Source organism: Spermophilus citellus, assembly GCF_964194105.1.
Source record: "Spermophilus citellus genome assembly, chromosome: 8".
NCBI lineage: Eukaryota > Metazoa > Chordata > Mammalia > Rodentia > Sciuridae > Spermophilus > Spermophilus citellus.
The window spans coordinates 67,119,818-67,134,162 of record NC_138189.1 but is presented as its reverse complement, the minus strand read 5'-3'; the positions used below and the strand labels follow the sequence as shown (position 1 = coordinate 67,134,162).

General features: G+C 39.5%; 1 protein-coding gene and 1 long non-coding RNA gene across 5 annotated transcripts in view; one reads left to right on the top strand and one right to left on the bottom strand.

Moving 5' to 3' along the window:
* Positions 1-14,345, top strand: part of LOC308654063 — a 173,278-nt gene that overhangs the window by 134,597 nt on the left and 24,336 nt on the right. The window lies entirely within an intron of this gene.
* The window catches only part of GPAT3 (glycerol-3-phosphate acyltransferase 3), a 60,249-nt gene that overhangs the window by 41,640 nt on the left and 4,264 nt on the right, over positions 1-14,345 (bottom strand). For all 4 annotated transcript variants that reach the window (XR_014023167.1, XM_081302973.1, XM_081302974.1 and 1 more), the window contains exon 3: positions 7,896-7,962. Coding sequence is in view for 3 of the 4 variants with exons in the window: in XM_081302973.1 (XP_081159099.1) it covers positions 7,896-7,962 (67 nt within the window). In the remaining variant the exon portion in view is untranslated. The remainder of the gene's footprint in view (positions 1-7,895; positions 7,963-14,345) is intronic.

Here is a 14,345-nt window from a genome sequence, read left to right as displayed (position 1 = left end):
GTTGTTGAGATGACTGCTCCTCTCAACAGCAAAGAGAACTTCTCAAACAGGGATTGTACTCCTGAGTGGACTATCAAAACCACCATCTGATCCTACTGTCTTCCCACTGTCAATTAATTTCTAAGCCCTCTGTTCTCACCATTTGTTCAAACCTCCAAGACTCCCACTCTGAGATGTAAGTACTCTTTTCCAAACTACTAAGGGGTCTGAGATTAAGGGAGCTAAATCATCATCTAATTTTCCAGTCACCAGTGCTGGGGACAAGTCATCAGGGCCCAGACCAGAGGCTGCTGGGATCCTAACTAATTGAATTTGGCCATCCACCTACATCAGAAATAAGACAACATTATATACAAAAAAACATGAATGTAATCACCATTTGGCTAAAACTGGGAGGATAACTAATCTGCCTTCACCCATCCTAGAGAAATGTTGCAATTCACAGGAACAAAAGGCGAGGAAATACATGGGTAGATTAAGCCAGGATGTGCTAGCTGGAGATGTCACAGTTCTGGTTCTCTGATTTTTGGCTCCAGGCCTTTGGTGGCAGTTTCAGCTTCCACTATCAGCATGAGATGATGGCTTGTAGGAAGCTGGGGTGGAGGAAATTGCTTAACAAGCTAGCAGGACACAGAAAATATTTGTGGCCTTCTGATTTTAAATGGGCCCCCTTATAGGCCAAAGATTTAAAACCTGCTTATATTAGTTATATTTATTTAATTAATTTCATTGAAAATAGGGATGAGGAGAGGGTATGCCATCCATGTTGCTGTTCTATGAAAGGTTAAACAACCTAAAAAATAATACAGAGTAACTTTTATGGACTTCCTAATTGTTCTTCCAGGATGGGAGACTTCCATTCTGTGATTTAGGGCTTCATTCACTCTCTTCCTACCCATCCCTTCACAATGCAGCTGTAATACCATTACACTGACCTGACCTTTCACCTTCTTTCCTACTGGAACCACTCCATCCTGCTTACTCATCATTGGTCAGAGGCAAATGCTATCACTTACTTAACCAAGGCTTAGAGCAGCTTCTTAGTTCAGGCTGCTATAATAAAGAGACACAGACTGAGTGGCTTATAAAGAGTAGACACTTATTTCTCATAGTTCTGAGTATTGTCACTGCTCTCACATAGTGGAGAAAAAAAAGGAGCTAGAAAATTCTCTGGGCTCTATTTATAAGGGCTAACCTCATTTACTAGGGCTTCATTTTCATGGTTTAATTTCCTCCGAAAGGACCCAACATCTAATACCATCATGTTGGGAGTAAAGATTTCAGATATATCCAGTTCGGGTGGGGGAGGAGCTCAGATTTTAGTCCATAACAAGCACAGAGTACATATAAGTAAAGAAAGTCTCTTGGATGAGGATGTGACCTAGACACAGATGATATATTCTTAATGGATTAGGAGGTGCAGTTTGAAAGATTTCTTTGCCTGTCTCCACCTTTTCTTAAGGAACATACCAGATGTGAAGGTGATCTGGCTGTGATGTCTATCACCCCATTGACCGCCAGGGTTGATCTGCTGGCTAGGTGAGTATTCCCTCCCTCTATCACTACTCCATTACATCCCTCCAGAGGCTGCGCACCAGGTCAAAGAGGATGACCTTCCCCAATAGAGGAGGACTGTTCTTCCGTCAAGGATATTGAGAGCTGACTCCCCTGCTAGAACCTCCACCCAAGCTTTTCAGGTCCTTAAGGAACACACCTCCTGTATACTATCTAGCATTCTCTGCTTACCTGCTATTCACACAGCCCCTCCACCCGTATCTTTCTTCCTTCCCCAAACCAGCCACCAAAAACCAGAAATCACATTCTGCTAGAAAATGAATCATATTAGAGCTGGGTGAAGTGGCCCACACCTGTGATCCCAGCTGCTCAGGAGGCTGAGGCACGAAGATCAAGTTCAAAGCCAGCCTCAGCAACTTAGCAAGGCCCTAAGCAACTCAGCGAGATCTGTCTCTCAATAAAATAATAATAAAAAAGAGAAAATTAATCATACTAAAATTATAGTGGGCACCACTTGATAAATGTGTATTCTAAAAGCTACTGCTCACATCTGTATGAAAGGTGGATGAAGAAAGGAAAGGAAGATTGGACCCCAGGGGGTCATAGTGGCAGTGCTACTGTCATCAAGTGGGCAGAGGCCAGGGATACTGCTAAACACCTTACAACATAGAGGATTTCTCCCTACTACCAGGAACCCTCCAGTCCAAAATGTCTGTAGTGTTGAGGAAGAAACATCTAGTTCTAAGAGGTAATATATTTCCACTAAGAACTGCTTTGTTCCTTAGGTTTAAATTCCAGGCACTGTCAAGACTGAATAAGGTATGTTTTTGGAGCAGGGAAGAATCAAATCATTCCCCTGAGACAGGCACCTATTTTCCACTCATATAAAACTAGTTCCATTTGTCAAATTAAATATTCTACTTAAATAATTATGGATACTTTATTTGGCCGAGTTTTTAATTTTATGGTTAAAGTGTAAGATTAACCAAAAGAATAATAATTTAACAAAAAAGATACCTATTGCTATGTTTGCTTAGGTCATTTTAAAGAAAAAAAATTATAGATACAGTTAAAGCCCACCCTACCACCTCTTCCTCTTCCTCCTAGAAGATAACCACTCTCATGTAGCGCATATCACTTCCACACATAGTCTGTACCCACCTAAAAATTTGCATAATCCATTTCTGGTAGTAAATTTTTAAGTTTTGAAGGGAGTGGTCTGGGGATAGAACCCAGGGTCTCACACATTTTAGACAAGCATACTACCATTGAGCCACACCCCTAACCCTGTGGTAGTAAATTTTAAATAAATGTTATATTATTCCTTTTATGCTGTCTTAACACTGCTTTAAATTTATCTACTTTGTTCTCTCCATGTAAATTCAATTAAATCATTTTGGCTGCTGTATAGAGTTTTTAAAAAACAACTCATATCAGGCACAGTATTACAGGCCTGTAATCCCAGCGACTTGGGAGGCTCAGGCTGGAGGATTTTGAGTTCCATGCCAGCCTCAGTAACTTAGTGAGGCCCTGTCTCAAAAAAATAAAAAGGAATGGGGATATGGCTAAGTGGTTAAGCCACCTGGGTACAATCCCTAGTACCAAAAACACAACATCTCTCAAGTGTCTATTAGCGAAATATTATCCCACATTTTCTGTGAATCTAAAATAGCTTATTAATGTTATTGTAACCAATGTATTTAAGCTATCAGTTAGCTATGAGTTAGTAAAATGCCTCACAGAAAGAATTCCAAACATAAAATTAGAAGGAAATGTTAGACAACATTTGGGTATAACAACAGCATTTCATCTCAGTATTTCATTCCTTCTGAGTGTTTGGGTAGGCAAAGGGGAGAGCCTGAAGGCATGAAGTACAAGGTGAAGGAGAAATTTAGCACAGGGGCTAAATTAACAGCAGGCCACATGACCCCAAATCTTCACAAGCAGTGGCAGCTGGAGGAGGGCTCCTGGATGCTGCCTGCCCCTCCCATTGCCAACAGTGCCCACTCGAGCCAGAGTCACACTCCTGGGAGCAAGGCCAACATGACTGCACCACCAGCCTATGTACAGTAATTTCTATTCTTATGAATCACTCTTGGGTAAAATACAGGCCTATTCATGCTTGTTGACTTTGGCTTGGTCATAACTCCAACGTCCTGGTATAATACAATTATGATGGAATTCTCTGAGTAATTCAAGTTAACTAAAATTTCATAATTCATTATATAATTACAATTTTAATCAAAAGTGCTGATTCAAGCTTAATGGTATCCTGGGAATCAGGTGCCCAAAAAGTGAGGCTGGCAGCTCTTAAAAGTCTCTTGCAGCATTTACAGCAGACTAAAATAAAAGTTGCATGGATCGTTCAGTGGTACCCCGTCCCTGGGTCCAAATAGATGCCTTTGTCCTCTAGCTGGTATGGTGACAGTGGTCGAGAAAAGCAGCAAAGAAACCACCAGCATTCTCTTTCCTTGCGTTAGCTTACCATGCTGCTCATTTGCACATCTAGGGTACAACACAGGTGTGTGCCACCAAGCCCGGCTTCAGATAAGCCCAGAAGAAATATAGTGCTAGAGGGATTTGACTTGGGAGGGAAGCTCGAAATATATTTCAAAATATGTGCTTCATTAAGTAAAATAGCAGCAGAAGGAATGTTTTATGTGTATGTAGAAAATAAAAATAACGATTTTCCCTGTCTAGACAAGATCTGCCTCTCAGAAACTATTATTGGGACTGTATCATTCAAAATCACACTCTGAGCTCCTGGGTCTGCTAGCCAGCCTGTGACCCTTGCCTAAACTAACTGGCTCAACACTGACTTGTGCTATCATTGGCTGCGGTACAGAGACATGATGCTCCCAAGAGGGAAGACTGCACCAGCCAAGCACACAAATGTGCAGTATTTCATCACCCTCTATTGGTCTGTCTAGGATTGTGACACTACTTTTCCATTGACTCCAAATACCAGGCTATCAACTGGCACAAATCCTGGCTGGCCAAGTGTGGAGTCAGCATGGGAGCCGAGGTGCATGGCATGAACGGCTCTTGGATTAACAGAAATAGATGAAGCACAGATCAGAGCCTAAATTAGATCTCATTGTCCTTTGTTTATGTACCTATTTCAGCATTTATCACAATGGATGGTCAGATGCCTGTCTTCCCACAGGGACTTTACCTTAATTGGCTTTGAATCCTGTGACAACCTTAGCTATCCCAGATGCTCAATAACTGGGAGTCAATTCCCAATTTTATCAGCTAACAAGAAGGGCAGCTACTCTGAATGAAATATAACAAATTTTGTAGACACTGGCCTTACTCTGAACCATTATATTTTATTATAATTTATATTTTCTCTTCCTGTTCATGTCCACTCTTTCCTGGAAAACACAAAGACCAAAAATAGATAAGGCAGATGTATGACTATAAGAATAATAATAACACAGTAGATGAAAGTCCGAATGAAGTCCTCACCTCCACATAGCCTTTAAAAAAAATACAGGTGTGCGTTGTGGCACACACCTATAATCCCAGCAACTTAAGAGGCTGAGACAAGAAGATTTCAAGTACAAGTTCAGCCTCATCAACTTAGTGAGACCCTGCCTCAAAATAAAAATAAAAAATAGATCTGGAGATATAGCTCAGTGGTAAAGTACCCTGGGCTCAATCCCTAGTATTAAACAAACAAACAAACAAACAAACAAACAAAAAAACCCTAAACCTATGCTTCTGGATACCTGCACCTAGTTATTTTTTTAATCCATTTAACCTACTAAATTGAAATACCATGTGCCTTTTTAAATTCATGGCCTAAGTCATACACCACAACCACTCCAAAGTATAGGGCCCATAAAATTTCACAAGATCAACAATAGCCCAAAGTCTCACTAAATACAACAGAAAACCAGCAACAAAGTTTGTTCTTTCCTTAAACATTTTTTTTCCTGTACTGGGGATTGAGCACAAGGGATGCTTTAACACTGAAATACATCCCTAGTCCTTTTTATTCTTTATTTTGAGAAAGAGTCTTGACAAATTGCTGAGGGCCTTGCTAAGATGCTGAGGCTGGCCTCAAACTTGCAATCCTCCTGCCTCAGCCTACCGAGTCACTGGGATAACAGGTGTGCACCACCACACCTGGCTGTTCTTTCCTTATTAGTAAGGATGCACATTTAAAAGTGTTCCCACAGACTAGCAGTAGAACTACTAGATACCGAACGGAGGAGCGCATATAGTCAAAAAGATCTAGGTTGATAAAATGTTAGAGGAGTAGTACTTTGGTGTTTAAGCATACACCCTAAAGCTCTACTAGTTGCTTCAGTCATCTGAATAATAATTACACAAAAAAGGCTCAGATGTTTTCAAATACTTTGCCATTTCCACAAGTTACAACAATTTTTCTACAATTCCTTTCAGCCAAGCCTCCAGAAGATAAATTCCTTCTAGTGAAATGTCTGACAAAGCATGATAATTTTTAATCCTAAATCAGTGAGGCACAAACTTTCCTACATTACTTTTTATAAACACATAAAGGCTTACTTCTTTTTATAATTAAATCTGGGGATTTGTTTCTTTCTTATTGCTTAACTATTGTTAGGTAGGAGGCAGGGCAAGGGGAAAGGGCCATCCCTTAGGGCTCTCCAGTCCACCTGGGGCCCTCATGACACTTCACCTGAAGTCCCTTCCCTGAGGGGAAACTGGGCCATCTTGCAGTTAAAGAGAGGAAGCAAGATGACTTGAAAGGGAATTCAAGACCAGGAAGGAAAAGTCATGAATCTTGGGCATGCCACAAGTACTGACCTAAAGTTAACTTGTTGCTAGTTAACATATTATTAGCATTTCAGTTTCTGCCCCTCTGTCCAGGGGAAAAAGAAACTTACACATGCGCAGGAGAGAAGAAAGTATGTCAGGTTCAGCTGTCAAACAAGGTATCCATGAATCCCAGATCCACTCAGGGGAGAGGGGAGAGCTAGAAAAGCCCAATAAAAGAGAGCTACACACACACACACACACACACACACACACACAGCCTTGAGCTACTTCACAGCTCTGCCCACACTGCTCTCTCAAAGTGTTTTCTTCACTTTCAGTAACCCTCTGCCTTGCCTGCCAGCCTTTTGTGTCCTGCTCAGTTTTTTGCTCAGGAGGCCATGAACCTGTACTGGGGACCCCCTAAGAACCTCTCAGTAGTAGTCAGTTTTCATCACTATTACAAAAGAAATGAGGCAGGCCATGTTTGGGGTTTTTTGGTGATGGGGATGGAACCCAAGGCCTTAACATATTCTAAAAACACACTTTACCACTGAGTTACACCAGCAGCTGAGAGTTATTTATTTCATGTACACTATTACCATTAGCCTTTAGCAATAAAGTATTATTCTGAGGAACATACTTTGAGGAACTCAAGTTAGAATAAGATGCTAATAAAGCCTCAATTATAAGTGTTAACTCCCTGGTACTTCAGTAAGCCCTGCTATGTTTGGATACGGCTTAAGTGTGTTCCCTCAAAGTTTCATGTACGGGAGACTTAGTCATTAGTGTGGCAGTGCTAAGATGGTATATAACTTTATAAGGTCCTAGGTCAACTGAGGGTGCTGCCCTCAGAAGAGATTAAAATAATCCTCTGCAACTCCATAGTAGTTCTTTTTTCCCCCTTCCTTTTCAATAAATTGTTGAGGCTGACCTCAAACCTGCGGATCCTTCTGCTCTAACCTCCCAAGTCACTAGGATTTTAGGCATGTACCATAGCACCCTGCCCCCATGATACTTCTTACAAGTATGAGTTGTTATAAAAGCTTGAAGCTAACCCCTGAGTCACTCTCCCTTCTTCCTGTCTTACCATGTGATCCTTCTACCCACATGAGCTCCACCATCCACCATGAGTTCCTCATTAGAGACCAGGTGATCTTCCCATGCCATGCCCTTGAGCCTCCAGAACTGTGAGTTAAATAAATCTCTTTTTTCATGAGTGGCCTGCCTCATTTCTTTTGTAATAGTGATGAAAACTGACTACTACTGCCCCACCAACACTTTTAAACCATTGACTCTATCTTTATAACCATAGAAAGCCATCTTCAAATGCACACCCTTAGAAACTAAAACACCACCTATACAATACCTGTAATAAGAACATATAAATGAACTATAACACTTATCACCACCTTCATGATAAAAAGTTATATAACAAATTAGAATAAATTAAATTAAATTAAATAAAGTCAACCCAAACTCAGGCAGCTGCTGTTTTGCATTAAGGACAGAATTTTAAGTAATCCAAGGCCTAAGGAAAGCACCGCTCTCTGTATATTTCACATTCAAATTGGGAAAATATAAACCTACCCAATGTGAATATTTTAATGATCATAATGAAAAGAAAGACTTACCAACAGAAGCTGAATTTTTAAGAACAGACTCCTTCTCAGCTCCTTTTTCAATTCGTAATGTGGCCCACTGTTCAAAAACAAGAAGTATTAATGTTAACTCTTCTGTAGACACAATGTAAACTACTCAAACCTTCCTTCTAACCCTCAGTTTCCTTATTATAAAATGAGAATTATCATTCCCATCCCATAAGATTGCTGTCAAGATTAAATGACATTACACGTATAAAGACCTAAACACAGGGCACAAAGTATAATGATTCTTTTCATAATAAACTAGGCATTCAGGTACAAGACATGTTCAAAGAGGAATCAGAAAAGCTTGCAGAGCCAGGCTCAGTGGCTTCTCAGGAGGTGGGGGGGTGGGGGGGGGGCTTAACTGAAAATTCAAAGCCAGCCTGAGAAACTTAGCAAGGCTTGGAGCAACTTAGCAAGACCCTGTCTCAAAATAAACAGTAAAAAGGGCTGGGGATGTGGCTCAGTGGTTATGTGCCCCAGGTTCAATCCTTGGTACTAAAAAAAGAGAAAAGAAAAAGGGCGAAAAAAAAAAAAACAGCTTACAGAAAGAAGCGCCACAGACTCAGAAAGCTACAAAGAATAAGTGAAATCACTAACTAAATAAAAAACAAAATCTGTCCACCTAATTACTGACCTATTAAGATGCATAGGAAAAAATGTTATGATTATAAGGATCTACAGGCTTAGGAGAATTTAATAATTGGAAAAACAACTCTCACTTTATTTAAATATATTGAGATGTGTTTTTAATTTTTTCTTTATACATTTCTTATGTATTTCTAAAATTTACCTTTTAATATCATAGTTTAAAAAGCACAAGGGAATTTTTTCAACTCAGTATTCTAGAGAATCCTCAAATGCTGTCTTTTAGTTTTAAAATAGCCAATTAGCCAGGAGCAGTGGTTTATACCTACAGTCCCATTTAACAGAGACAGGAAGATTGCAAGTTTAAGGCTAGTCTCAGCAAACTAGTGAGAACCTGTTTCAAAATAAAAAATTAAAAAGGAGTAAGGATGTGGCTCAGTGGTAAAGCCCCTCTAGACTCAATCGACAGTACCACAAATGAATAAATAAATAAATAATAAAAATAGTCAATTAGGGGCTGGTGGTATAGTTCAGCAGTAAAGCTCTTGTCTAGCATGAGCAAGGCCCTGAGTTCAATCCCCAGAACACAGAATAAAAAGAAGAAAAGCAAATTCAAATGACATCTAGATTACAATTTGATTTCAAAGTGGGGGGGAAATAAGAGGCAAAAAGCTATGTAATAATTATAATTGAATATAAGTACCCATGAAGGGCATTTATTAATGTGTCAAGGCAAAAACCTTTACTATTATTATTTCCAAAAACCTATTACTAGGCTCAGACAGGTGTGTAAAGCAGAGAATCTGAAAGGTTTTTTTAAAAAATAAATTAGAAAATAACTGACAGAATAAATAGCCCAAGCATAAGTACAAAGGTCAAGGATTCTGGCACGGACCACCAGGACCCCTGCACAACAACTTAAAAAGCCAAGAAGGCACATGCCAGCACGCTCAGGAAACACCTATAAATAGAAGCCTGATCTTCCAGTTTCAAGTGGCAAGTCACTGATGACAATTAGACTTGGTCTTAGTCTGGCTACATCATTTTAGATATTGCTGATTTGGCACAGGGTTTCTCAAACTCTGGACTCCTACCTTTTCTCAACTGAGATAAAGGTTAATTTCCATAGTTTCTTACTTAAAGCTTTGGACCCTATTATCATTTGAAAATAAGCCAAATATATGATAAAATAGAATATTGTTTTTATAATAGTTTACTTTTTTACAATCCAGCATTATTAACCTCAGAACTGACTTTTTAATTATATGCAGATGATTTTATATTTTATATAAATGTAGTTCCGTAGGTTGGAACAATTACCCCATGCTCATATGATGGAAAATATTGGTATTTTGTGGCAGTTAAGGGCTGAGTTATAGCCCCCAAATTCATATGGTGAAGCTCGAACCCCATACTTCGGAATGTGTCTGAGAGAGGGTCTTTAAGAGATGATGAAGTTAAAATGAAGCTCTTAGAGTGGGCCATAATCCTATCTGACTGGTGTCATAAGAAGAAATTGGACAGCCAAAGAAATTCCAAGCATGTGTGTGCATGGAAAAAAGATCATGTGAGGGCATAGTGAGAAGGTGAACCCCTGCAAGACTAGGAGAGGCCCCAGATCAAAACCACGCCTGCCACACCTTGATCTTGGACTTTTAGTTTCCTGAACCATGAGAAAATAAATTTGTGCTGTTTAAGCCACCCAGTCTGTGGTATTTGGTTGTGTCAGCCCTAGCAAACTATACAATGACATTTTTCAAACACTGAGTGACATTCCTTAAAGAGCAAGAAAGAGTTTCAGAATGCCAAAGAACTGCAGTGACTGTGCTCAATGTAAACAAATGTTAGACCAGGCTCTTGTCATCCCAGCTATTCAGGAGGCTGAGGCAAGGAGGATCACAAATTCAAGGTTAGCCTGGACAACTGAGAGAGACTTTGTCTCAAAATAAAATGAAAGGGCCGGAGATTATAGCTCAGTGGTACAGCACTCCTGGATTCAATCCCTGGTAATACACACACACACACACACACACACACACACACACACACACAAGTAAATGTTAATGTTGGAGAAGCAGCCATTTAACGCTAAAAAGAATTTGTGTTAGAAAACCATTTTCTTCCATAGGTTTACTCTCCAGTGAAAGTAAAATCCTGCCTGTGCTTTGCAGCCAGCCAGCTATATGCTGGAATTTTAGTCTTGCCATTTCTTGGCTCCAGCTATTTCAGAGAAAATCCTTTAACCTTAGAGCATCCATTTCATCATCCCTAAAATGGGGATAACACCAAGGGTGGTTGTGAAAATTAAAGGAGCAATATATCTATTGCCATAGTAGGCCACAAAGAATAGTAATGGCTTCCTCTTCCTCCCCATACCCCACACTTTATTACCAAAGATGACCAGTTTTTTCTCAAACTATCAGTGTGTCTCCCAATAGATATCTATTTTTCTTTCACCATGCCAGCTTCTTCCACCAATTGAGTAAGCCCAAATATAAAGGCAGAATATCTCTACTTCAAGTTCTGAATCTCTTCTAAAGGATCTCAGAACAAATCTACCTCCAAGCAGGAGAAGGCAGCTCTGTAGGCAAGAGGTTTCTGAAGGTCAGAAGTGGCATCTAACAACACCCTTTACTGTTCCCCACTTCAGTCTCACCCCAAGGAAAGCTAAGACACTTATCAATCAGGCTTTCTCTCCAATTAATTTCCACACCTTCTAAGAGAAAAATGCCAGCTATCCAAAATTCACCAGTAAGAAGCAGTTTCAAGTCTAACTTTAAAGCTTAAGTCCAGAACTTGCAATATTGTGACACTGTCACCTAGACGATTACAACTTCCAATTTTTCAACTATCAAGACATTTAGGGATTGACTAAAGATATGGAAAAGGAAGAAGAAAAGTATATAAAATTGAATAAAAATTCAAATTTATGAAGCTTGCTCAAATAACAGCTGGCTGCCATCTGTAGCCAAATGAAAGTTTCTTGACAGAGCTGTCATCTTGATAGACTAAGAATGCAGCCTCCAAATTAAAATCCCATTCTGCCACTGTCAGCTGTATATTGCTGCCCAGACATATTTTCTCTCTGAACCTCCACCTTCAGATCTATCAGTGAGAGTAATGATAGAGCTGTGTGAAATTAAGATAAATGCAAAGCACAATACTTGGCCAGCTTTTGTTTAATATTACTTTCTATCATCAACATCAGGGCCTTCTAGCACATTTATTAAGTTTCCAACATCAGATATAATATCTATTATACAGGTGTTAATAACCATCTGATAATTATTGATGTACTTTTTTTCACCCCCAATATTAAAGATTGAACCCAAGGAAACTTTTTAACAATTCACTGAGCTACATTCCCAGCCCCTTTTACATTTAGGCTTGAGAGTGGATCTCACTAAGGTCCTGAGGGTTTCGATAAGTTATGAGGCTGGCCCACAACTTGTAATCCTCCTGCCTCAAGCTCTAGAGTCATTGGGATGACAGCTGTGTACCACTGTGCCCAGCTTGACATGCCTTTTTAAAAAGACGGAAAGCCGCGATCAGTGGCGTATACCTGTAAACCCAGTGTCTTGGGAGGCTGAGGCAGAAGGATCTTGAGTTCAAAGCCAGCCTCAGAAAAAGTAAGTTGCTAAGCACCTCAGTGAGACCCTGTCTCTAAATAAAACAAAAATAGGGCTGGGGATGTGACTCAGTTGTTGAGTGCCTGAGTTCAATTCCCAGTACCCACTCACCTCCCCCCCCCAAAAAAAAAAGAAAAGAAAAAAGATGGAGAGGGCTGGGGTATATAGCTCAGTGGTAAAGTACTTGCCAAGAATATGTGAGGGACTGGGTTTAATCCTCAGCACCATAAAAAATTAATAAAGATATTGTGTCTATCTACAACTTCAGTTATAATTTTTTTAATGTAGAACTAATTGGTGGAGAGAGGAGAGAGTAAAGGGAATAATATACAAAAAATAGGAATGATCTGCTCTGAGTACATGTTGACCCACCAAAGATCTGAAGATACGTTAAATCTTAGCTTCATATAGGTACATAATTAATCAATTTTAAATGAATTAAAACAGTATCAAAGAATGTCCTAATCCAAACTCCATGAAATGTTCAGCATCTACTGTATGTCAAATGCTTTAATTTATTCTCCTTTAATCTGCAGAATAATTCAATCCAGCATATTTGTCCATACACATGTACAAACTAAGCTTGAGATGTTAAGTGACCTAAGGCCACAAAGTCAGAAATTTGGAGCAACTCATTCATACTTCCATCTTATTCCTGAAAAATGGAAGAAAAAGCTGAACACAGTAGCACAAACTTGCAATCCCAGCCACTTGGGAGACTGAGGTGAGAGGATTTCAAGTTTGAGACTAGCTTGGGCAACTTTGCAAGACCCTGTCTCAAAACCAAATGAAAAAGAAGGCTAGGAGTGTAGCTCAGTGCTAGAGTGCTTACCTAGCATGCACAAGGGCCTGGGTTCAATCCCCAGCAACACACACACACACACACACACACACACACACACACACGCGCGCGCGCGAAGGAAAATTAGTCCTATTGTATGTCCATTGCCTGTATATCTGATTAGATAATTTAGATCTTAAGTATCATTCCCTTTCTATCAACTCTATATTCTCTTTCCATTCTTTATTTCTTTCTAAACATGAACCTTAAGTCAATGAGTAGCAATCCATCCCCACTCTCACCCCAATCATTAACTTTACAATTTACTTTCACGGTTAAGAGCAGCACATTTCAATGTTTAATCTGTGCTCCTGTTAAGTAAATACAACTTCACACTCACCCTTCCACAGACTCTGACACATACACACTACCATCTGGATCAATTTCCCTCTACACATCCCCTCAGATAAAAGTTTTACTTTTCACAGTTCTTATTCCTAAAATAATTTCCCCCTGCTGGGTGCGATGGAGCACACCTGTAATCCCAGTAGCTGGGAGGCTGAGCAGGAGGATCGTGAGTTCAAAGCTAGCCTCAGCAAAAAGTGAAGCACTAAGCAACTCAGTGAGACCCTGTTTCTAAATAAAATACAAAATAGGGTTGGGGATGTGGCTCAGTGGTCAAGTGCCCCAAGTTCAATCCCCAGTACCCAGAAAAATAAATAAATAAAAGAATTTTCCCCAATATAAAGTTATTGTATTGACATATATTGACTAATAAATTATTATATATCCCTTGGAAATCATCAGTTAAGGACTCACTAAACTCATACTAAGCCAAGCATTCAAGCCTTGTCCTCAAACAGTTTGCCATGTCAGGAACTTATACACACATCTAGAGACAACCAGCAATGCAGAAGGCAGAATGCAGCAGGTGCTCAATAAATGACATTAAATGAATTGGCAAACTAAGAAGGTGTCAGAGAAGAGTCATATAGCTCAGTGGATATCTTCACATTCAGAATGTTCTCCACATACAATTCAACCTACAGAATTTGAGTTGAAGGTCATATAAAAAACACCCCACTACTAATTAAATTTCTAGAAGTAAATACATATGGACAAAACTAAATGAACTTTTTAAATAGTATGTAAATTATAACCAATAAACTTGAGAACTATCCAATTTTTTCTTTAATTAATTTATTTATTTTAATTGGATATATATGACAATGGAATGCATTTTTATTCATTGTACACAATTGCAGCACAACTTCATTTCTCTGGTTGTATATGATATAGCATCACACCATATGTGCAGTCACACATGTACCTAGGGTAATGATGTCCATCTCATTCCACCATCTTTCTTGCCCCCATACCCCCCATTTGCCCCACTAAAGTTCCTTGTTTTTCCCATGCCCCCCCCCCATTATGGATCAG